We start from the raw sequence: 26,134 nt of genomic DNA on the forward strand, positions 1-26,134 counted from the left end.
CGCCCCGCCCCGCCCCGCGCGCGTCCCGCCCCACGCGCGCCCAACCCCGACGGGCCCGGGCCCCGCCCCCACCGGGCAGGTGACCGCGGGAGGGTTCTAGAGCTCCGCCCCCTTTCGCGCCTTCCCGGCCCTGCGCGCGTGTGACGTCAGAGTCGCGCCGTGACAGAGGGGCGGGAGGGGGTGGGAGGGAAGTGCCTCTGTCTGTCCGTCCATCCATCTGTCCGACCGACTGACCGACCGCCGACAATGCAGAACGTTATCAACACCGTGAAGGGGAAGGCCCTGGAGGTGGCCGAGTACCTCACGCCCGTGCTGAAGGTGCCGGTGCCGCGCGGCAGAGCCGGGACGGGGCGGGGCGGGGGGACACCCGGGGCCTCTCCCTGCACGGCCGTGCCCTTTGCGGGCCCCGGAGGCTCCGCTGTGGCCCCCGCGGGGCTGGGAGGGCGGGGTGTGCTGGGACTGAGCCGTCGGCCCGCGTCCCGCCCCGGGCCGGGTGGGGTGGAGGGAGCCCGAACCGGAGCGCAGACCCCGCGGGGAGCACCACGGCGAGGTGCGGGCCTGCCCCGGACGGGGGGTGCTGGTCCTGCCCCTCGAGGAATGAGTTGTTTATTGCTTTGTTCTGTTAAAGTGGCGGAACTTTAACTGGTTGTGTGACCAGGGATTGAAATCCAGGCGTGCAGCTGGGCTTGAGCCTTGTTTCAGGAATGCGCTGAAATGGTTGTTTTGGGTAAGAGGGCGACTTCGAGATTAACTCGGTTAAATTTTGGTTGTGATAATGCCAAGGTCATGGCTTCAATCCCCTGTGTGGGCCATTGACTTAAGAGTTTGACTCGATGATACTTGTGGGTCCCTTCCAACTCAGAATAGTCTGTGATTCTGTGATTTCTGACTTCTTCAGCTGACATAAATGAAACAAACCAAGTCACTTCTTCATTATGTGAGCAGATGTTAAGTTGCATAGCATATCTCATTACTATGTCAGAATTGCAATATTATTGCAAGCCTCTGTGTGTGAAAGTAACTTCAAATAGTAGAAATGAGGTGTTTGGTTCTTGTAGCAGCCAGCACATCAATAGGACAAGGGGGCACGGACTCAAGCCTCTGCCAGGGGAGATTTAAGTTGGATATTAGAAAAAAATTCTTTCCAGAGAGAGTAATCAGGCATTGGAATGGGCTGCCCAGAGAGGTGGTGGATTCACCATTCCTGGAGGTTTTTAAACTGAGATTGGACGTGGCACTGAGTGCCATGATCTGGTAAAGGGACTGGAGTTGGACCAAGGATTGGACTTGATGATCTCGGAGGTCTTTTCCAACCCAATCGATTCTATGATTCTATGTGTATATTAACCCTTTACAAGGGGTTGAAATAAATACTCCAACTTGATAACTTTAGAAAGGAGCTAGACCCGTTTCTCTCAATAGTGTACATACCACAGAATGCACAGAGACGAAATAGTGATTTACCCTCAAGGAACAGAGGATGGATATTTTACGTCTTTTCTTCCTGCAATTCCAGAAACACAAGTTCGTGCCTTTTGCTTATGGTTCATTTTGAGGTTAAATAGTGAGTTGTCTCCTCTGTGGTGTTTGCACAGTGTGTTATTGAAGTTTCTGAGTTTTACAGCAATTCAAATTGCTTTAATTTCTATCAGCTCATAATGATGTTATGATGTTTGTACAGCTGCTATTTTCCCTATCTTAATCTTGGTCTTAAGTGTATCCTCTTTAGAAGTGAGGGAGAAAGGCAGGATTTAGGTACTCAGTGCTACATGAAACAGGCACACTCATTTAATGTTACATGGCACGTGTGACATCACACGCCAGGGTGAAGGAACAAGAATAACCAACTTAAGCAGTGACTGGTTTTCTTCATTGTTTTCTGACTGATTTAATATGGTGAAGTTGTGGCCAAAAGCAAGGTATTTTCACTTGCTGCTTTTTAGTTCTTCAGGGTAAGAAGTCAGCTATGCCATGGTTGAAATCGTATTCTTTTTCAAAAGCCCTCTTTGGGTTGCTCTGATGCTGGGAAACAGGAGGTTTCCTTGGTACTTGTGACTTTTCTGAAGAAAACAACTAACCAGTAGGTAAACGAAAATACACTTACTCTAGATTTGAATATGTTTTATCCTCAGGTTTCATAAATGTTGCCTTTAATGCAAAAGTGCTTCATTTCTCCATGCAGAACTAAGTGGTGTGTGTGATTGCCATCTATTCTTTCATCCATAAAAAAACCCCATGGCAACATGCAGAAACTGAAGTTCCATGGAATGCATAGTAAAGGCACAGAAATAGGCTTAAAAAAAAAGTTTGTAACTGAGTCTTTCTATATAAGATTTTGTACCCCAGAGAAAAATAGGTTTGGGCATTGACTTCATGACCTTTCTTAACTGCAAAACCTTGTACCAATGCATTGCAGAGCTGTTCAGCGCCTAGAATGTGAAAATCACAGCAATTCCAACTGATCTTCTGTCTCTTACTGGCAAATGTAACATTGAGTGCCAGGGATGTTCTCTTAATTATTCGTTTAATTGGTGGCAGCAAAACATTATTTTGTATGTGATCATTTTTATAGTACCTCACAATCTGCCACAATTAATTTTGGTGATCTGTACACCACAGAGTAAGTAAAGTGTCCATCAGCCCTGGCAGGGGTTGCCTCTAGGCTGATTTATGGATCTCTGGATGGAGCTGTGTGCAAGACAAAAGTAGAGCAGATATTTGTCTTTCCAATAGTGGAGTGTGTTAACTTGTCAGCAGTTCTCAAAATTTCTCAACTCTTTTTTTTTCATTTTATTGCAGGAGTCCAAGTTTAAAGAAACTGGAGTAATTACACCTGAAGAAGTAAGTATTGAGAAAGAACAAAGTAATTTGAACATAATGATAAATTTTTTGCTCAAAATGACAGTGTTAAACAGTTCATGTCTTTGCCAACTAATTGTTGCTTCTTGAAGCAATTTTCATGAAGAGAAACTTCTAAATGGTCTTCTTACTCTACAGATGAAATAGATCAACATAATTCTTGAGATGACACTTGACATCTGAATGTAGGACGCTTTTTTTCCTGTATTATGTTGGGAAAAGATTGTCCACAGCTCCATCTGTCATGGGAGTTCAGGACTCAAGGAAGAATATATTGATTTAAAAAGTCTTTCCCTTGAACAATTCAAAGGAAAACTTTTATCTTTGGAACAGTCTTTGCTTACCTCAGTTTTGGTTCCTTCCAAGGCACTGGCAAGATCATTACATATGCTTGTCCACACTGAGTATCTAATTATTCTTATTTTCCCCTCCTTCTCTCTGTAGGCTCCTTCAGGCTGGTTGTATTCTGGATTGCTGCCAAGCAGTTCTATTTTCTTAAGGATTCTGCTGTAAAGAGAAACCAAATGGGGGGTTTTCTGGAGTAGTAAAAGCACTAATTGTGTGGTGCTATTTTGAGTTCCCTGTTCAGTTTTTTCTCATGATAAAATGCGACTGATCTGCAAATAGTCTTTACAGAGGGTAAGAAAACACTGTTAGGCAGAATGAAAGAAAAATGCCACAGAATGCAGAAATGCAAAGATGAGGTGGAAAAAACTGGAACAAATGATGGCTGAGGCAGGTAGATAATGTGGACAGAAGTCTCCTTCCTGACATTGGTACCTTGCATTTTTCTGCTGTGTTGTATGACAGCAAATTCTGCTGCTTTCTATGACCCAGAAGAGATACCAGGCAAACAGGCTGGGCAACGTGTCCTTCCCTTCTGACAACCATATGTATATGTGTGCATATAAATGTTTGTATATTATATATTTAATAATAATATATGAAATTCATAATATTTATATTATATATAAACATTATATTCATTATATAAAACAAGAATAACAGAAAGTCTAGACAGCTGTTCTTCTAATACTTAATCCCTTCTTGATTTTTGGGAGAAAAATTTGCAGGAGTAGTGAAGGAAAAGGTACTTTCTATGGAAGGTAGCAAGAACACCACCAGTAAGTGTATATAATATCCATTCTCTGTGTCATAGAATCACAGAATAGAATCGATTGGGTTGGAAAAGACCTCTGAGATCATCGAGTCCAACCCTTGGTCCAACTCCAGTCCCTTTACCAGATCATGGCACTCAGTGCCACGTCCAATCTCAGTTTAAAAACTTCCAGGGATGGTGAATCCACCACCTCTCTGGGCAGGCCATTCCAATGCCTGCTTACTCTCTCTGGAAAGAATTTTTTTCTAATCAACTTAAATCTCCCCTGGCAGAGCTTGAGCCCGTGCCCCCTTGTCCTATTGCTGACTGCCTGGGAGGTTCTTGCTGACTGACTGTCAGGTTCGATGCTGCTGGGATGAATAACTTGATCCTTCAAAACGGTAGTCAAGGGAAACAGTTTCTCAGCAAGATTAAATTTTTGTTAGGTTTGTATGAAGCTGGAACGTGGATCTGCTGATTGTCCCTTGGACGGTCTTTCCTCTTTTGTGACGGTTTTGGTCTTTATACAGTAATGGTTGCCAAATAAGAATTGAAAACCATCAGTAATGGATCTAGGGTGTCATCTTTGAAGGAGTTTGGATTTCTTGGGTAATTTTAGCTGTATTTTAGTCTGAGACACTAACTGGTTTATAGATTTTTGTGATGTTCCTGTGACTTGCTTGTGAAGATGAATCAATTAGCAGTAAGGCTGGAGATGACTCATTAATCAAACTCTCTTCATATATCTGTGTACTTGATTTAACTGCAAAAAATTCTTGCCTGTCATGAGTTCTTACTGTTTAAGACCTCCAAAAGTTGGCACCTGTTATATTTATATATGTAAATACAGGCAAATCTTTAAAATCATTCTTTCTAGAACTAGAAATAAGATGTCCTAAAACTGATCTGCTTTGTGATATTGATTCATGTGTGAGACAGCATCAGTGCTTGAGAAACAGAAAGTGAAACCAGCTCGACTGTTTTGCCGCTTAAGCTGAAAAAAACGTAAATGGAATTTCAAGCCTTGTTTTACAGTTTTGTATCTAATAGACCCACAAACAACATTTTATGTTTTTTCATCTTTAATAACATATTTCAACATTAGTACCACAAATAGAATTCCAGTTCCTTGAACAAGGGATTTTAGGTATATCTGAGGTTTCATTTGTTGTTCATTATGTAAAGGGTAATGAGTTTTAAAATTTCCACATGCATTGGGAAGGATTGCTGTTTTCTTTTAAGTGAAGATTTCATTTTGCTAGGGGCTTTTTTTAAAAAATGGGTGAAAGAGAAGCCCTTCTGCAGAGATTAAATCTGTTAATCCCCATGCAGAGTGTGCTGTGGTGCTTTTCCTAAGCTGCCCTGCCTCGCTGTGGAGGACACGGTGAGAGTACGGCTGTGATGCTGCGAGCCTGGAGTGTCACACTGCCCAGCAGTGGGTCAGGTGGGGAGGGTGCTCTTATCAACTGGATGTTTTAGGACAAGAAAGTAACTGTAGCAATAGCTGTGCACCTCATATGCAAAAGAAAGAGTGCAAAAAATCACTTCTCTTAAATGCAGGCTTACCTTTCTCAATTTATGTGTGCATCAGACAAGCCCAGTGGGTCAGACACTGCTGGGTGTCTTGGGCTGAGCTGGCAAAATGCCAACTGCCCAACACAGAGTCAGAGCTTCCCTCCTCCCCCTGAGAAAAGGGATGAAAGGGAAAAAACTTCCAACTAGGTTTATGCTTAAACTAACTATATATTTATACAGAAAAGAGAAAATTAAGAGAAAACTACAATATAACACACACTTACACAAGATAGATATAACAAGAAATAACTCCCCACTCCCCATTGAAAACAGATTCCATCACTCTAGACCTAAAGCACCCGAACAGACCCCCAGCCAGAAACAGAAAGTATAACAACAAAATGTTTCTACTTCCCTAAATTCAAACAAAAGGCAAGTAGTGGCAGCAGCAGCATCAGGGCCAAGATAGCAGGGCAGCAGCTGCATCTTGCCTCTGCTTTGGCCATGATGGAATTGAGAGAACATTTCCCGCTCCTGTATTCATATCTCAGGTTAGCAGCATATGGTATGAAATATTTCTTTGGTTACTTAGTCAGGTGATCCCTGCCTCTCCTAATCTGTGTAGATTCTCTGAGCCTGCTAATTTGAGGCCTTGCTAAAACGACCACACTGGGTGAATTTTGAGTTCATACATAAATCTGGCCTGACTTATCACTGGCAAGTCTAACATGACAGTATCACCTTGAAATAGTAGTGAGATTCTGTAAAAGCCCTTCTCTCTCCTGCTAAGAACAAGTGGAATGAATATTTTTAAAAGCTGTTTATTGAGAACAAAGTTGTGTATAAGTTTTTCATTGTACTAAGTACTTAGTAATCTGTATTTAGTTAACATCAGTGATCAACTGTTACAGTGATGGTATTATTTAAAATGTGTGCTGTTGATTGTTTTTATGCAGTTCTCTCTCTGATTCAATAAACTGATGTCATTCTTGCTTTTCTCCTTGCTGCAACATCGTTTTGAACAAGGAGAGAGAATTATACTCTTTTTTTATATTAAACTCTTGGTTGTCTTTGTAAAACTTGGAAAAGGTGCAAAGAAAAATAGTTTCTTATGTGAAATATACAATATTACTGGGTCCAGAAACTTTTTTGCATCTTGCCGTACTGGTGGGTAATACCACAGCTTTTGCAACTGTCTGAATTTGCTTTGGTGCTTAGTACACGTTTCATTTGGGTGAAGGCAATTTCATCCTTGTGTTTTCATAGTTACCTGAGAAATGGAGTTAAAATAAAGTATTAAATGGATATAAACAGTTGTTAGTTACATAGTTAATCTAACGAAAAAATGTGCAGCTGAAATACTAATATTGAGAAAAATTGGAGATGGTTTCTTATACCATATGTAAAAATACTTTAAATTTTTTCCCACCTTAACAGTTTGTTGCAGCTGGAGATCACTTAGTTCACCACTGTCCTACTTGGCAATGGTAAGTAGAATTGAAAGAATTATAGAAAGCTTGTGCTTTGGTGTGTTTCCACTGGGTTCAGCTGTGCAGTTGTCTCATTTCAGAGCAGTACATGGACTCTTCCAGTAGAACTGTTGTCTCTGTATTTTAGTCAGGCAGGGCTTGCTTACTCTGGGTAGCTGTAGTTGAATGAGGATTTGTATGGGGAGTTTTTATTTTGTTTTGTTTGTCTTTCTAAGGTTTTAGAGGATGTAAGTTGTTAAATAGTGTGAGTGCTTTCTGCTCTGCTGCAGCACCTCCCTGAATTTGCCTTGGGATAGAAAAAGCAATGGCCATGTGCAACTGGAATTGCTTGGAAGTTGTTGTAAATGGTGTATTTTAGATAAGCACTTGCTAATTAAATATGTTCAGGTTGGTCCCAGCAGAACACTTTGTGTAGTGTTTGTCCTTTGAAATTCCTTATGTTTCATGTACAGTAAGTGTGTAAATAAGGTACTTAATCGCATTTTACTGACTTCTTGCATTATGGAACTAATCAGTTCCTAAATAACTATTGTCTGTGCAGTTGGTATCATCAAGCTCTTGGCTCTGTACTGGGCCATGAATTGCTGAAAGAGGAGTTATTATTCTTGAATCCTTGTTTCTTGCCCTTTGCCATCTCCTTCAGAGAAAACGTGATGTTGAGTCTGGCCTATGTGCCAGATGTTTGGAATCAACTATTTAGAATGTTATTCTTACTTCAAACCAAAAACCATTAAAGGTGAAGGCAAATCCTTGAGTGTGAAATTAAAAAAGATTACTTGAGTACCAGTGACTGTGGACAGATTTTATATTTATAGAGGTCTGTTTCTTGCTTTTTCTGAAGTTACTTTCTTCAGACATTTGTGACTAAGTTCTTGCTGATCCTAGAAAATTTTATATAGAATAATTATTCTGTCAATTCAACCTTGCCTGACCATCTCAAGGTGAAAATAGTATTTGAGGCAGAAAATAGTTTTGATCCCAGAACAGTTTAGGAGTAGCCAAGCTTTTTAACCCCATATCTATATCAAAGTCTTTGTATAGGAAAGAGTAAAGTCATAGCAAAAAGATTCTTAAAATAGGGCAAGAGGATTATATAAAATGTTCCTGATACACACTGAAAATAGAAGGGTTCTTTTTGTTTGCAGATCATCAGATTCTCAAATGGTGCACTTCATTTTACAGGGCTTCAGGAGAAGAACTAAAAGTCAAGGCTTATCTGCCAACAGACAAACAGTTTTTGGTAACTAAAAATGGTAAGGCTGAAGTTTAAATATAACAGTTCTTAGAACTGATAGCATGGTTGACTTTGCCATCACCTCTGCTGCTTGTCTGTATTGCCAAGGGAAACAAATACCTTGTACTTTAACTGCTCTGGCTTTGCAATATTGAAGTTTTTCCTGCACTTCTAAAATCTTTTCCTTAGATCACTTGTTAGTAAAGCTTATACAACTAATAGAGCTTGCCTTGATGGAGTATAAATGAAATTTAAACATTATAAACCTCTATGTCTGTCTTTCCTTTCTCCTGTCCTTCAACTCATATTCTGTGTCTAAAGGAAAATATGTTTATTTTCCTTTTTCTTTTGCAAACTCAGGCTATTGAAGAAATTCCAAAATGTCTTTCATGGTAACACTGATACTTCTAGTTCAGATATGTAATTAATGTCACTATCCCTAAATACAGTTTTAAAGTTTTATATACATATATATATATATATGTATATATATGTGTGTATATATATGTATATATATTACTTGTGCTGACTACCTTTTTAATGGATAAGAAAGTTAACATCACAGCACAACCATGAGGAAATCAATTTCTCAAGAGTTCTTTTATGAGAATGAGTCAATGCCATTCGATGAGCCTTTAGTACTAAGAAGAGCCTGAGGAAATTTTTGCCTGCAGTGGGTTGTATGTTGTGCTTTTGTTTCACTTGGTGGCTTTTGGAGCCTTTCATTGCACTGTCAGGTGAAAATTATTACAACAGTGTTAAACAGACTTGCGTAAGATGGTCCTGATGGTTGGATGGCCAAGTGATCTGCTTTGTTTTTCTTTTCCTGCCACTTCTGGGGTCTCCCTTATTGCTCTTATCCTTCTAGATCACATTTTACAATAATATGTTTCCTGCTGATGGTGTCACATTGTCCTGCCACCTGAGTAAAAGCTGTGGGCTGTGGGTGAGGCTGAGAGCAATCCTGCCAACCTCGTTTTGGAAGTCTTGGAGGATTTCTCTTCCCTATGACATTCACACCCCTCTCCTCCTTCTCTGAAAGGTCAAAGAGCAATTTTCAAATTCTGCACTTCATGCAGCAGGTTTTTTCTTCTCCACGTTAGTAGAAAAGGAGCATTTTCTACGTAGTCCTTGTTTATGCTCGTGGAAAATGTGTGTTTTGCCTTAATCAGATATGTATTCTTTGACTATTTTCTGGAAACTTTGTCTAAATCCGTACTTGAATGGCTCTGTGATGCATATGACTGAAGTTACTCTGAATAACACAATAATTCTAACCTTCTAACATTCTATATGTTAATTTATAATTAAATATATCTAATGAATTGCATAAATAGCCAGTGCAAACTTTTAGCAGAATTATAAAACCAAATGAGTTTGGAACACTGATGCAAATCCAGGCAAAATTGTACTTAAACCAAACATTGTTTACCACTGTGAAGAAAAGGAGTAGGCTCTCTCCAGTTGTTAGCAAATGAGAAGTTAATTCTTTTCTAATCCTTAGGAATTTGGATGAAAGGGCTCTAATGGGTAACAGGAGAATGACCTTTCAAGGCCACAGCAGTTGTTGTATTTTACATGAAATAAAACATCTGGTACAGCACATCAATGTGTTTTCGCAAGTTCATGCTTTTGCATTTGAGATACAGCTTTAGAATTCCCTAAATTAGGATGTAGGAGAGACTGCCACCTTTCAGACGGCCTTGTAGGATAATTTCTTGCTGCAGTCTGATTTTGTGTCAGATTGACTACATTCATTTTGTGTTGCCATCTTTTGCAGTGCCGTGCTATAAGAGGTGTAAGCAGATGGAGTACTCAGATGAGCAGGAAGCAATTATAGAAGAAGATGATGGTGATGGGGGATGGGTGGACACTTTTCACAATGCAGGTACCCAACTCTTGCCTCAGGCTTTGCGTTTGGTAATCTGATTTTCAGTTTCCACCCTTAGAAAGTAAAATCTTCCTTGTTTACGGTTGGCTGTGTACCAATATCTAGTCTGGAAGAATTAAGTTGTCAGCTCACTGTTTGATTGGTACATGACTGCTCAGATGTTTAACTCTGTGGCTGTTTATGCCTGAAACAGAGTACTTTTCAGAGGTGTTGGCAGTAAATCATTTCAGTATTCTCTTGTTGAAAAGTTCTAGGAAGTTATTTTAAAAAATGACCTGTGCCGTGGCTCATTCCTTAGTAAGGGAATCCTGCGAAGGTAATGGTTGCTTAAATTACTTGAAGAATATGCAAGTTCTTCCTTTTTTGGGGGTAAGATTGCATGTGAAGCACATTGAGATCTGTGTCTTAATGGTGACCTCAACTGACTTAAATATTTCAGTGTTTCCCATTCTGTTGCATTGTTAGATTGAGCTGAAAGGAGGATTCATTAGAAAATAGCTATCTTAGTGTCTGAGGTCACTAGAGGAAGTGGCTGCAGCACTAGAAAGAGAGAAAGAAAATATTAAGTAGAGAGGTGTTTAAAATGATTCTTTTTTTCCATAAGTCCTTAGAAGAACTTTTGTTTATAAATAAGTTTAAACATTACTGCTTACATGAATCTTTCTTACTGGCTTTTCTAGCATGGCCCCTTATAAATCCTTTTGCTCTTTTCTAAGAATTGGCAATTATATTAGTTTGTCTGTTTCTAGACGTTCTATCATGATTTAATAAAATTTTGTTCTTCAGAGATGTTTTATCCACCATTTCCAAACCTTTTACTTTCTTTGGTGTAAATTCTTTGCTGTAATGTGGAAAAAGCTCTCTGAATAATTCAACCAGGGTGGGGAAACAAAGGATGGGAGAAGATGCCTTTTGTTTCTCTAGACATACATTTTTCATCTTTGACAGTTCTTCAATCCATCACACTTCATAACTGAACACCCCACACCAAAGAAATTGTTGAAAATAGCTTTGTCATGTCCTTGAATTAAGGATGCAGTCTTCATCCCTGCTGTGAATAGACTTGTCTGCCAAGATTTTCTGTTTAGGGTTGACTGGTTTGGGTCCCGTGCTGTGGTAGCACAGCTGGGATGTTCTGACTACACCTGGCCAGGTCTCCAAGCACTGTCAAATGAGATAAAACCAAAATCTGTTTCCACCCCTCTGTACAGACGCCTTTAATAGCACCACTTTTTCTGGCAGGAAAACATGTGTTTAGATAATCACACAACCACTGGAAGTGTATTATTTCCAAGCAGCACTGAACTGGCATTTCTTGTGTTTAAATAGTTATTTCTGGTGGGCAGTTACTTGATTCCAGTTTCATTCTCCACAATGGTGTTTATTTTCAGTTAAAGAGTTAATTAATTAAATGTACTCTGTCAAAACAGAATTTTGGCATGTATCCCAAAAAGTACTGGGTGAGAGCTGCAGTAAAACTGGAGGGCTAATGGGGAGGAACTCCAGAGTTGACACTACTGGGATTTGAGATTCTTTTTACTCCCACTTTGTCTCAGCTAAAAGCATGGAGTGTTCTCCTATGTTTTGCTTTGTCATTGCTTTCAGGATACTCGGAAATACTCAAAAATGTGTGCCTGTCTCATGAAGCTGAGTTTCATTATTGTGATGTGAGTGCCTATACTGAACTCACTTTTATGCAAAACCCCCAGATTTGCAGCGTTTCATCAATAAATTTTGTCTGACAGCCACAGCTGTGCTGTGGTGCTCCATGTTACTGGTGTGGTTCGCTTGTGGGTGTCCAGCACCAAGCATGTTACCAATACCCAGTGAACAGCTTTCTAAATAACACAATTGTTGTGGGACATGACTTGGAAAAATGGTGCACTGCTTTCTGAAATCTTTGCAACCTCTTTCTGTGCTATTCTCCAACAAAGAAAGAAGGCTTTTTAACACAGATTTCTTGTTCAATTAACAGGTGTAGTGGGTGCAACAGAAGCAGTTAAGGAGATCACACTAGACAGTAAGGTACTTGTTTCTAAATGTTCCTGTTGCTTTATTACAGTACCTAAAGCTAACAGAAGTTTTACCTGTGGCAATCTAATTCTCCCTGTGAAAGATTAAAATACACTTTTTCCCTAGTTGGGTTGCAGATATACACTGACTCTCGGAGCCCGTGGAATTAACATGCAAACACATGCACATGTGCATTAGGAGCATGTGCATTTCCTTATTGCTGTGTTCACTGAGATGTTTGTCTTTTTGGAATGTCTTCAGCCAGTGTGCTCCCATGCCAGGCTTCTACAAACTGAAAATGAAATTCTGCTTACACTGATAGTGCACATTTGTGTTTCAAGAAACTACTGTTTGGTGATCTAGTGTAAAGAAATTTCAATATGGAAAAGTAGTGCAGGGATATAAAGTATTTCTTCATAATCTTTAACTACTGCAAGCAGCATTTTAATTCATTTAGTCCTGTTTGACAGGCTTATGCTTTCCAGTTTATAAAGAGCTAAAGCTGCTTAAATGTATACATCTTATGAAGTCATAAGTTTCTCTGTGTGTTTCCAAAAGGTCACTGCAACAGGAGAAAAATCTGAATTTTAAGTCCTCAGGACACTGAGAACAGCTGGAAGTACTTAAAATGAAATTGTATGGGCTAACATGTTTAAGAATCATAGAATTGATTGGGTTGGAAAAGACCTCCAAGATCATCAAGTCCAACCCTTGGTCCAACTCCAGTCCATTTACCAGATCAGGGCACTCAGTGCCACATCCAATCTCAGTTTAAAAACCTCCAGGGATGGTGAATCCACCACCTCTCTGGGCAGGCCATTCCAATGCCTATTTACTCTCTCTGTAAAGAATTTTTTTCTGATATCCAGCCTAAATTTCGCCTGGCAGAGCTTGAGCCCATGCCCCCTGGTCCTATTGCTGAGTGCCTGGGAAAAAGAAGAAGGTCACAGACACAAAATGCTGTTAAAGATGAGTTGGTTTTTAAAGTAAAGTTCTGTCTGTGTGCTGTGAGAGTTCATTAAACCATCCAAGCACTAAGCTTTGGATTCTAAAAATTAGAGGGAAGGAGTGGACTGGCCCTTGCTACCACACAATTGTGAACAGCTCAAAATTATATTGATATGATGAACTGTGAGATACATGTATTTCAACTAAAAATTCTGCTTTTTTGCAAGCCAGTGATGTAACGGTGGAAGAAGCACTGAAGAATAGCTAAAGTTGATTACCATTTCTGCAAAACACAACACCTGCAGAATGTTACTGCCATTCATAACTGCTCTTGTGTTTTGAAGTGGATGTCACTTCTAATACAAATCTACTGTATGTAAAAAAAACTTGCTTGCTTGGACCATGGGTCCAATCCAGGAGAACAATTCTTTTCTAGTAACATTCTGTTTGACAATGCACTTTGTAACTTAGTTTCTTACTTTGACTTTGCTTTTTGGTTGTTTTTTTCTTTTTATAAAAAAACAGCCACATGATGCTTACGATTAGAGCAGCTTATAGATGTAATAAATTATTTGGAGTACTCCCTTAAAGTTTTCATGAAATCTGTGTAAATTCAGATCTCTGCTTTCTCAATTTCACCAGAGTTGTCTGTTGGATTCAAGTGCTATGCAAAGCCCAAAGTAAAAAGTTGTCTATGGGCTTGTGCTGTATTCACTTCTGTTGGACTATGTTTCCTTGGGCTACAATATCAAAATGTGATATCTTTTGGAACTCTCTTGTGTTTTAAAAACAATTAATGGAACTGGAAACAGCCTGTGGTTTGTGGAAATGGATGACAATTTTTGTCATATGATTTAATTTTATGTAGTCCTGAAAGCAGCAGGGAATTCTGTACAAATCGTCTGTATGGGTCCCTCCCTGGAGATATTTTATGATAACTGCTGTGCAGTTGGACATAGGTTAGGGCTTACAAAATCTTAACCTACATGTTTAGTCTTGGCTGTTTAGTCATTGCCTTTCATTGAGATAGGTGGGGCTTTTAACTGTTTAACACCATGTTAATTTTTCTTTGCTTAGGAATTAAATCATTCCAGATTGAAAAGTCAAAGGAGAACTTGAGTGGATTTTTAATGTCATACTAGGACTTGAAACTAAGATGGGTTAATAAGCAAATATTTGAATTCAGTGTGGTACTTCTTAATACTGCAGAAATTGTTCTGGTGCACCAAATGTATGGACTTGACTTACACCTTAAATTTGCTGGGGCTATTAGGCTGTGTAGCTACAACAGTCTTTAAAGCAGTGTTTTCAATTTAACTTCTAAAGGATAATTTAAAAATACCAGAGTGTTCAGCATCTTGTGAAGATGATGACGAGGAAGATGAAGGAGAAGCTGCAGACATGGAAGGTATTGCCTTAAATTATGTGGGACATGCATTATTTCAGGCCTTTAACTCAAGCAGTGAACTCTGAGAACCATTCTTTATTTTCATGGAATGCATACTGGAACATTCAACAGGCTTACGCTCTTAAACGTCTTTTGCATAGTCTTATTGGTGCATGTTTACTCTAACTGGTGTGCCAAAACCTGTGGGAATGTTAGTGACCTGGAAATTAACTTGTGTAGCAGAACAGATCCAAGCAAGTATAAATGAGGTATTTAGCACAGCTTCCTTCCAGCTTCATACCTACACTTAAACTCAGTCTGCCCATGTAAACCCACTGAAGGATTGCTCATCACCTTCCTAATGTAGCCTTGCTCAAATTTTTATGAAAATCTGTTCTGGGGATTGGGAAGTCTACCTGAATGAAACCGCTTTAGATACATGTAGATTTTGTTAAAGGAGTTGTTTATGAATGACAAATATGATGACTAGCTACAAGCTGAATACAGAATTTTATGGGTCTTCTTTTCAGAGTATGAAGAAAGTGGGCTATTGGAGACAGATGATGTGAGTGAACAGTTCTCTATCTTGTCTGTTACAATAGAAGCACAAGCAAATGGATGAAAAGTCAAGCTTATGAGTAGTGGGATTACTGAGCCTGGTTTCCTGTGGATTTGTCTCCTGACAACCTACTGCAGTAACCTAAACCCTGGGGTCCTCAAACATTCTGATCACAGAAGTTTTGGTTGGTTTTGCTAATCCTGTTTGCTCTGTTTAGACACATTGCTGTATTCACAAGAAGTAAAAATTGCAGTGATTGTTCCTGAGTCCTACACATGGAGGATGAGTGGCTTGTAGGTTCAGTAGATTTTACTAATGCATCAGACTGTCATGAGACAAAACAGAGGGCATCATTATTTGTGATACTATCCAAAGGTCTTCATGAACTTGCATAAACAGGCACCTCTTTCTTCTGAATTTCACTGGAATTGTCTGTTATTTGTGAAAGGAGGTAGGGGGTGTAACAATGTAGTTACATTCTTCCTTAAGAAATCAGACACCTTTTTTGAAAAGTAAAAAGCCCCACGAAAAGTAAAACAAAAAAACCCCTTGGTGGGAGAGAAACTGTTACTCATAATTTAAAGATAAAAACAAATCCCAAAAGCCTAGGGTTTTTTTTTAACGTCCACTTAGGAACATTAATAAAAGTTCTGCAGCTTTACATAGGATGGAAAAGGAGAGAACCCAAACAAGACTATACTAATCTTGTCATTTTCATCTTGAAACAGGCAACACTTGACACAAGACAGATTGTAGAAGCTAACAAAGCTAAAGTTGATGTTGGAGGGGAAGATGCTATTCTACAGACTAGAACCTATGACCTCTACATCACTTATGACAAATATTACCAAACTCCAAGACTCTGGTTATTTGGATATGATGAGGTATAGCTATGTTGGGTTTTTCCTTTACTTCTGTGAAATAGAGTCACTGTGTCAAATAGCAAAGCTATTTTGTTGCTTATTCACAATGGAAATGTAAAGGAAAAAATGGTGAGAAAGCCATGAAATAGTCAGGCTTGTAGGCAGGACTTACTATACGTGCAGGAAGTAGGAACAATATCAGTGAAAATTGCATGTGGTAACCGAGCACGTTGGAAGGAAGCAATTCGTGCTCTCTCACTGGAGTTTCTCTAGCACTGTAGAGCTGGTAATAACCCCAGCAGACTCAGTCAAGTAAGCAGGTATGTGTTTCCATCATCTTCAGAGGGAAAGGGTTAGATAAATCCTTCTTCCCTTTAATGACTAAATTTCTTGAGTTAAAGTTGGTTAGAGTTTATGGCTCAAATGCCTAGGTGGGAACCTAGTTGGTTGTCAGGTGTAACTTTACCATTCACCTGGTATATTAAAAAGAAAAATCTGTGCAGTATTAGTTCTCTATACCCTATGGATTTTAACACGCTCATTTCATTCAGTGTACCTTCAGAACTGTTGAATTTAAAATACTTATAATTTATGCTGTGTCATCTGTTAATGATGTGAAGAGCAAGGTTCTGTGTTATTAATGCTTTTGTTTTCATGTTCCTTTTTCCTCTATAGCAACGGCAGCCTTTAACAGTAGAGCACATGTATGAAGATATTAGTCAAGATCACGTCAAGAAAACAGTGACTATTGAAAACCATCCTCATCTTCCTCCACCTCCCATGTGCTCAGTTCATCCATGCAGGTAAGTCTTCGTTTCTGGTCTGATTCAGGGTGCAAACACAAGACACTTCACTGCCTGTTAAGGATTTTGTTAAGGTTTTTCTTGAGGTTTTCTGGGCATTTTCCACAGCTGGCTGCCATAGTGGTCTGTGAGCTTCTAGGGCAGTATGAAGGTGAGATATCAGCAATTCTTGGAATTCATTGCAGTGCTCACTCCAGCAAGTGTGTTCTGCAGTTAGTGCTGTCTTCTCTCTCACCAATTGCTTTCACTCAGCTTTTCTACAGACTCCAGAAGATGGCAGACTAGAAGAACTCCCAAGAAATTAAGTTCTGTCTTTTCATTTACTTTGGCAGCAGAAAAGGCTATTTGAACATGAGATAACAATTTCTTATTTCATGTTAACTACTCCCTGCTCCCTTAGAAGTCCTTGAAATTTTGCACTGATCAATAGAAATCCTCTAATTGCCGCACTGAAATGTTTGTTGAACACAAGTGCAAAACACACTTGTGTTTTTAGAGTGTTTTCTGTTGCATTTTCCACATTTCTCACCTGGTACGTGGGGAGACTGTAGTTCGACTTGTTGCAATCTTTGAAAGGTGCATTCTGGCTTAGATGTAGGCCCTGACATCCTTGTAGTTGTCTTGGTGATGCAGAACCAGTAGCTTAAACAGTGAAACTCCTTAGCTAATGTACTTAATAGTATAATTAATACTCCTCAGTTCTTGGAGATAGGAGTTTGAAGTTTTATCTCATTTAAAAAAAATACACCCTTTGTAATATTGCATATGTGTAAAAAAAAAGTTCAGGTTGCCCCTTTAAGTCTTTTAATTTCCTTTGATTTAAAGAAACACTTTGGGAATCCATATCACTAGCTGAGATGTCAAATAATCAGATTGTTCTTGACAAGCTTATGGTAGTTTTTGCTGACTCAAAGCCCTCTTGTTTTTGGTTTAGCAATAATTTGGTCCTCAGTCTTGGGAAGAGTAGGTGATTCTTTTGAGAGAGCAAGGGAACTTTGCCTAAAGTATATTATGGCTACTTTTGATCTTGTTATGAGGATATATATTCATGGGCCTAGTAAATCTGTATCTCATGTTTCTTTCAGTTCATAGTTCAATTGCCTCTGTTTTACCACAGTCTTTGCTTTCACCAAGCAGTCATGCTGGACAATATGGAGCATAGAAGCCATTGTACAACTGGGAAATAGGTTTTCCCCACTGTTTAGCTGTCGTGTAGAACATTCTGGAGTTGCAAAGTTTATTGTTGGTCTTTAAATCATCAGGTTTAAGTCTGCACTAACACAAAAATGTCAGTCTTGGTGCTCAAGAGTACTTAAGTAGAACTTAGAAAACTGTTAGAAAAATAATAAAGAATAAAGCAGAAAACAGCAAAAGGCCTCTATTAATCTGTGGGAACACCCACATATTGAATACTGTAGTACAGCTCAGGTCATCTGTTTTGTAGTCTGTGAGGGGAAGGAAAACTAAAACTGGAAAAAACAGAGTTGTCTGGGGTGTCTGGGATGTTATAAAGCTCTTTCCCATAAGAAATTATTGAATAACCTGGGACCCTTCTTGGGCACACACTGTAAGATGGTTAGCAGACCCAGGCAGACCTTTGGTATGATCCAGTAAAGTATTCTTGTACCCTGTGTGAACATGTCAGTGTTAATGTCAAACTGTTATTGACTTTGACTTATTGTTTGCTGTCTGAAGGATTTTGGATAAAAAATGGATGCACCTTTTTGTGCAAGTAGTGTTTTTGAGGGAGCATCAAGTGGGGCAAATGTAGGGAGATTTAACAAACTGACTAGAAATATGATTAATAGGAGAAAAAGGAGGAAAAAACCTTAATTTAGTTTCTGTTTGCTGGAAGCTCTGCTAGTAAATTTTTTGGGAAGAAGCTCCTGTTGATGGGTGCAGGCTGGGAGGGCACTCAGAAGAAACAGAGATGACCAGATATCTGGGCATGACTGCCCTCAGTGTTTAGGTAGAACTGGCTGCAGTGTAATCTGCCTAACTTTGCTAAAGCCTTTGCAGAGAACGAGCCAGTGTAATAGTGCTCATCTGTGAATTTGGATTGAATGTCTTCATGAGTGAGAACTCTTGTCATGTTTTCACTTCTTCCTCTGAAGCTGAAGTGCCTGTTCCTTTGTTATGTAATGCACATCTACACTTGAAGGAGTGGCTTACCTCATGAGACTTGTTTCAATTTTAAGAATGAAAGAGATGATTTGTAGTGGTGAGACAGATTTGTTGCTCGTCTTAAATGCAGAGAAACTGTCTAGTCCTTCTCAAAAAGCAATCTAGGTGACCAGAAACTGCTTAACATTTGAAAGGTTTGAAAAGGTAACCCCTGAGACTGTGAAGAAAGAGGACAACAGTGTATCCAAAATGAAGGTTTTAAGAATATGTTTTCTTACTCTACAAGGTGAGCTATTTCTATTCTTTTAAATTGGTGAGGCTAACAGATAAGAAGGTCTGGGTTTCTGAGGTAAAAAATAATAGCTGAAAGCATTGTTTTGTGTTTAATTCAGGTAGGAAATACCCATGTTTAGCTGTCTGTGTTGCTGTTGCTTCCCATCCTGTTACAAGGATTGCGTAGTGTAGGATATTTGTATAATCCTAAATAACTTTTCTGTTTCTTGTGACGTGAATATTCTTATGTTGTGCATCAGAGAAAGGACAGAAACGTCAGTCGGGTGCAGTTGTCAGCTCCTTGAGATTGCTTCTATTTTTAGTAGTTGGTTGCAACTGTTCATCGTGCAGCTCTGCTGTAAGCTTGTGTTTCTCGTCAGCATTTTTGTGGTACTGGGAGAAACAGTCAACTTCCTCATTAATTGCTGTAAGCTGCTTTAATCTCAATTCTCAGCTCTTTGTGTGGGTGTTAGGAAGGAACTATTGAACAAGTTAACTACTGAACACAGTTACAATTAAATCATAATTACTTGCACTGATTCCAAAGGCTTATTTTTCTCCATTTCACAATAAATGGGGATAGGCCTCTGAACTCTTTTTCCTTCTTATATACTCTAAATATCTGCAAGGGAGTGACCAGACACAACTGCAAGGAGCAGTGAATTGCAGATCTTGTGGGTTCACTATCATGGATTCTGAAATGTTAGTCATAATGATGACATTTTTGGATTTCTACGTATCTTCTGTCTCATTGTGTGTGAACAGTTACAGGCACTGAAATAAATTAATAGGTGAGGCGTTTTTTTTGAAAGTACAGTGCCCTAAAATGTCTTTCATTTTACCTCCTGCTATGGAGGCTTTAATTGTTGTCCACTACACTGAAAGTCCTGTGAAAGGCCTTTTATCTCTTTGAACTGGGGTGGGGAGTGGGGAAACACTGTGGGAATGAGTAATTTCTGGTGTTGTGGAGGTTTTTTATCCCATATGTCAGGAAGGCTTTTATTTTTTACTTTTACTTTCTGGTGGTATATATTTCCCTTCCAAACCTGTGCTGTGAGGTTAAAAACAAATATTTTGATTGACACCTTTGGTCAGTTGCAAAGCAGAAAGAAGGATTCTTCAGCTGGAAAGTGAACATTCCTGATAAAAGCATAAAGGGTCATAAAATCAGTCTAAGAAATTATCTACTTTCAACTTATTTTTAAGCCCTTGATGTGTGGTTTAAACTGTATATCACTTTATTTTCCATAGGAACAGCAGCATTGCTGACTTGGAATATGACTAACTCATTTATGTTACTTGAACCATCTCAAGAATTGGTTGATATACCACAAAGTAAATTAGGTGATTTAAATATTTATTTAAATGTATTTAATCTATTTGCTAGCTCAAGGGATCTACAAAAAGATCCTGGAATGAGCAATGATGAGCACATAGTGTATTTAGTCATCAGGAATTAAGAGTTATTTCTGGGGAACTTCTATTCAGAAGTTAAAAAAAAAAGATTTCTAGAGAGCAGGATATTTTAGATTACATTTCTTCCAAAGTTATTTCTTGTAGTGCATACATATTTCAAATTAATTCCTACAAGTTTTCTTAAGGAAATTCAAAACAAGAAACAGGCCTTACAAAGTTTATTAAGTGCCTGCAAAGCTTTTCATGAATGACTCTATGGCAGTAAGAATGACCATCACTGTGGCCACTATGGAATTTCAGATATTTGACTGGTCCTTAGAAAACAGAAAAGAGCAAATGTCATTAAATGTATGAAGTGGAGTCAGTATGCTGTTAGAGACTTGAAGTAGCTGCAGGGTGACCTGTATTCTGTGTCAGCCAAAAAAAAAATAGTCTACAGTTACAGATAGGGTCAAAACTGAAGTTTTGGCAACAGCCAAGTTCCTGTATAGAAGCAGCTGGCCTTGGCACCTGACAGGGTATGTGTTCTGCAGGTTCATCGTGGGGATCCTGAGCTGGAATCCACTGTCAGGGTTAGTTCATTTGCAAAGACCGAGAGCAAATGACAAATGCTGACCTTCAGTATTTCCGCAGACGTGCCTGTTCCCCTTTACTGTGTGTCTTGGTAACTTTGCAACAGCTTCCTTCCTTGTTTGCAGTTGCTGGCAGGACAATTAACTTCAGAGTAGCTACTAAATGCCAGTTACTGGTCAGCTGTTTAGATTGACATACTGGTGTCAAAGCATGGTCAGAAGTTGGGCAAACTCTGCTTACCACTCATTGTTGCTCTCAGTCCGCACGTAGGTTGTTTTAGGGTGGATATCTCAAGCTACTGCTGGTCACTAACCTGCAGTGCTGTGTGGGTGAATGTCCAAAGCCCTGTGTGATGTGACTGATAAAGATTGCCTAAGGAATTGTGTATTTAAAACAAAGTTGAATTATAGGTAAAAGAAAAATTAGTTACGCGACCTAAGAGTTTGTGTTAAAAATATATAAATAAAACATAACATACAGTAGTTCTCCCCCGGACTTGGTATGTTCTTCATCCCCTGGTTTATGGGGTCTAGGAACTGAACACAAGACCATTGCAAATTGTAACTGATCATTAAAAGGTTTAAAGCCTTCATCATTACAGATATTCAGAACCAGACCAGATATTATCCTGAGTAGTCTGTTCTAGTTTGCTGCTCTTTGAGCAAGGAGGATTAGACTAGATGTAAACCAGTCTCTTCCAACGTTAGCTATTCTGTGATTCTCTGTTATATCCCCAGGATCAGCTTTGTACATAAGTCTTGTGTGTTTCATAGTAGGTTGGGTAATTCACTGATGAGAGTGTAAAAATTCAGTCACCTGAGGCAATGTTTATCCTCCCCTGTAGTGCTTTGCAATAAGAGAGTCAGAAGAGAGAAGAAACTACCTTAGAGACTGTTGGTTTGCCGTAGAACCCAAGTTACCACCAGAGAAAATCTCCATACCCTAGATCAGTCCTAGAGCAATGGTTCTAAATTTATGCAGGGTTGATTTAACCTGCCCTAGGAAACTATGAATTATTTTAGTCTTTGAAGCCTCTTAAGCTTTACAATTTAAGACTGCAGCAGAGCACCTAAGAATGTTACAGCGGTTTCTTCTTCTTCAGGAGGCATCTGGAAACCTCTGGGGCCTTGCTACTGGTCAGGGTTATCTTCTGGGGGCTTACCTGACATTTAGCAGTTAAAAATTATACCAATGTCAAGCAGTATGTATTGTCTGTCATCACGGCTTTCAATCTCCATTGTAGCATGGAACATTTTTGCTTTCCTTGTGAATGTAAGGAGCTGGCAAATGGTGTGACATTTGTCATATAATTACCTTTCAGTTGCTGTTGGTATTTTATTTTCTCAGTGAACTGAAAAATTCCTCTTGCTGCTTCTGCAACTAACAGTCTGAAATTATTTGATTTGCACAGAACGTAATCTTACTGAGATGAAGAGGGAATTACTTTTTCCATAAAATATTTTTGCTCTGTTTTTCAGGCATGCAGAAGTCATGAAGAAAATAATTGAGACGGTTGCAGAAGGTGGGGGAGAACTTGGAGTTCACATGTATCCTTTTCTCTTACACTGATTCTCGTGAATTTCTGCAGTGTAAGGAGCTGTTACCTCAAGGTTCCTAAAGTGGAATGCAGTTGTGTATGAAAGCAGTGAACAACTGCTTGGGGGAGCACTTACTGGAGTCCTGCGATGAGCTCTCTTGTGCAGACTCTCTTAAGTAGCTGGGGAGCCAGGGGTGGTGTTTGGCAGGAGAAACAGGGGAAGTAGGTAGGGTTGAAGGGACAGAACTGAGCCTTTGTTTGTAGGAGTGTGAAAGAAGTATCTTTGAGTATGAAACAGAGATCTGAGTGTAGGAGGGTAAGACTGGAGATTCACAGACTCTCTCGAGACAGTAATCACTCCTTGGTACAGCAGCTTTTGTGTTAGCTTTGAATTTGAAATTAATTTCTGAAAGGTCTAGAAGTCCTATTATTCTCTATTCTGCATGTGAGCAATACCTTGGTATAACACTTTGCTGACAAAAAAGCAGTGGAAACCACTGAAACCATTCCAAACATCGGTATCAAATGCTTCAGTTAGCATTTTCTTTTAGCAAGCTGACTGATCTTAGCTATGCTTTGTAGTAATTGATACTATGCTTTCTGACTGAAATAACTCCATGTTAGAAACAAGTGTGTCCTTTCAGAATAGTATTCTTTGCTGCTACAAGGCAAGCAAGGAGGAAGTACTAAGGAACTGTAGGTCCTGAATCAGTAAAATTCTCATTTACTGTCTGAATTGAGGCTTGGTCAATTTGTGCAGCAAGCAACTGAAAGTGAACTGAAAAATAACTATCTGGAAAGGTAGTTGAAGTCCCCTGCTCCTCAGTAGTTACAAATAGCATATTTTCAAGATTTTGATTACTTTGTTATTACTTAACAAATTGAGGCATTTTTAAAGTGCGATTTCTTTCCTCATTATGTGGCTTGCGTTAGGGAAGAAATGGTTCCTGAGACAGATAGGTCAAAATAGTAGGGTTTGCTTATAACCAGTACCAGTGCAACTTAATAGGCAGATCAAAGTAGTGGTTTACTTTAAATTTTCAGTTCCCTGTCTGCCTCATTCCCACATGGACAGACAGTTTAGATTATAATTATGCAATATATTCCAGACTGCAAATTCAGGTCCAACATGCATTTGAAGGGAACACTTCTCTACAAAGGCAGACTGCTCAGCTTAGCAAGATCTCTCTACTTTCCCTCATCAACAGAAAGTGTCTCTTTCAAAGGATGGCTGAAAACAGGAACTGCTTTCTTTTTCTGAGCCACTGACACACTGAGGAGGAGCCTGCTTTTCCTGCTGCTGCAGGAGGGTAGCTGGGGATTAGCCTCGCTGGGTGCAATTCACCTTGGAATTTGTTTACAAATACTAAGTATGTAAATAGGATTGTAAACGTTTGTGTGGTGTCTGCAAGATTTATTGAAAAGAACTCCTGTTTCCCTTTGTTAACCTAAAACAGAAAGATCTGTATGTTTGGTCAGGCCTCTGCTGTCATTACCAGAATTCTGCTTATTAGTTTTCCAGTCTCTAACTGCATTATTGCTGGGCGTTATTGTCCTGTTGTCAGGAAATACTGTTGATCAGACACTGAATGAATTCTGCTTTGTTTTACAGGATTTCTATCTATTGTACATTTTCCTTAATAAGAAAATCAGGTACCTTCTTATTTTCTTGAAGTTTGTACAGGCAGTCATTCCAACAATAGAATATGACTACACGAGGCACTTTACAATGTAACTAAAACAAGAGATGTACTCCTCTAATTATAAAATTTTTTTAAATAACCCATCCATGTGACTTACACAACATCGTACACAATTTCTGTAACTAATCTTTTATCAACTTGATGCATTAAAATAAAATGTTCCATTACCAGCCTTTTTAATAAAAATCTTTGTGTGTAATATAAATAAATCACTTTAATTCCGATACAGATGCTGCACTAAGATGTGGGATTTTTTCCTCCATAATTCCTTCAATTTCCTTTCATCAGAACACTATTTTGGTGTATGTTGGAAAATGAAATCTATTTTTTTAGTAGAAGCCTCATACTTTTCATTGCTGATTCCTGAAAATGTGAATTTTCTTTTTTTCCCCTCCCTCCTATTTAAATTCACTTTAGAGTTATGTGCTTTTTTTGTCCCGGATGTGAATGGTTACATTTCCTATAGCTGGAGGAGGATTTTGAAAGCTGAAAAAAATAAGTGATTGTCTTGTTAGGAAAGTTTGACTACATTTTAAACTAAAATAACTGTAACTAACCAATCTTTGAAAGGTGGTTTAGATTTAGACTGAAGCAAGACTAGTGTTTTGAGGTGGAATATTTTGGCAAAAGACTAATATTGGTATGTAGACTGTTTGTCTTAGAAACAGGAACAGTCTTATTGACAAAATTACAGCTTGAGGGTAAAGGGAGAAGATTGCAATGGCAGAGCAAGGTTCAATCTTGATTATTTGTCTGCCTCACCTGCACTAATAGGTCTACTAGCATGGTTTTCTCTTTGAAGTAAACACACACGGAGTTGTTTATGAATTCAGATATTGCAGATGCATCCAGGCTTTAGCAGCCATTTTTTGCTCTGTAAAATGTAAGGATTTTATTAATGAAAATAGGAGGGTAGAACCATCTTTATATATGTGTATAAATTTTTTGTCATTAGCTTCACTTAAACTGGCTTTCAGGACAGCATCTTTGTCTCCCAAACATCCTCCTTGCATTCTGCAAGGTAATCAGAAGTTGGAACGTCTGCAATGGACTAAATTTACTGTTGGGCAGGAAATTTGGTCCTGTCCTGGCACAACTGGTCCCTGTTTTTACTTTCCTCTGTTCTGTGCTCTTCCTTACATGAAAGTCTGTAATGAAGTTCTGTGTTCTATGCTTAAATTGGTTTTCCTCTTGATATCTCTCTTCACTTCCTCTTTTTCAGGCAATATCTTAAGCAATTTCTATGTGAGTGGAGAGTGATGCTGGCTGAAACCTGATAGAACTTAACCACACCCACTGAGTCATGCCATGGGATTTTTCCGATAGACTAATGTCAAGCATGTTTTGGGGCTTTCTGGTAACAAAGGAAGTAGCTGTCCTCCACCCAATAAAGGGGGATTTGAAGCGGAGCAAAGAGAGGGAGTAGGACTTAAAATAACCAGTAGTGATGTATATTTTTTCCTTTGCTGTGTCAGAATCTTTTGAAACATCCTTCTCTCCGAAAGGTGTCTGTTCTCCCTTAGGAAGGTGAACTAGTTTCACCAGTCTCCAGTAAGTTATGAAATACCACATTCTTCCTTGTCAGGCTGTTGATGGAAGTAAGTGGTGTGATTTTTTCTTTTATGTAAACCAGCGAAGGCCTTTTTCTCTGACCCTAGCAAAACAACAGAGCCACAGCAGAACTGCTTCCTCCTGCACAATGATATTTAATGCCTTATGGCACTTTTAGCACAGAAATGTCTGGTGTCATAAAACCCAATGCTCACTGACTAATATGTGCTGCTCTGCTTGGCTTCATATCAAAGTGGCTGTACCTGAGCAAGTAAATTTGACCTGGGCACAGTTGC

The 26,134-nt window shown here is 39.1% G+C and overlaps 1 protein-coding gene across 1 annotated transcript; it reads left to right on the forward strand.

Annotated features, from left to right (window-relative positions):
* The first annotated feature begins 165 nt into the window (after positions 1 to 165).
* Positions 166 to 24,459, forward strand: ATG3 (autophagy related 3). Its single transcript, XM_071560866.1, has 12 exons — positions 166 to 318; positions 2,800 to 2,841; positions 6,911 to 6,960; positions 8,146 to 8,216; positions 9,978 to 10,085; positions 12,064 to 12,113; positions 14,376 to 14,457; positions 14,967 to 15,001; positions 15,724 to 15,879; positions 16,534 to 16,661; positions 22,526 to 22,594; positions 24,238 to 24,459. The coding sequence occupies exons 1-12, from the start codon at positions 247 to 249 to the stop codon at positions 24,317 to 24,319; spliced, it is 945 nt and encodes a 314-aa protein (XP_071416967.1). The 5' UTR covers positions 166 to 246; the 3' UTR covers positions 24,320 to 24,459.
* Positions 24,460 to 26,134: the final 1,675 nt, after the last annotated feature.

This window comes from Pithys albifrons, chromosome 1 (assembly GCF_047495875.1).
Source record: "Pithys albifrons albifrons isolate INPA30051 chromosome 1, PitAlb_v1, whole genome shotgun sequence".
Classification (NCBI taxonomy): Eukaryota; Metazoa; Chordata; class Aves; order Passeriformes; family Thamnophilidae; genus Pithys; species Pithys albifrons.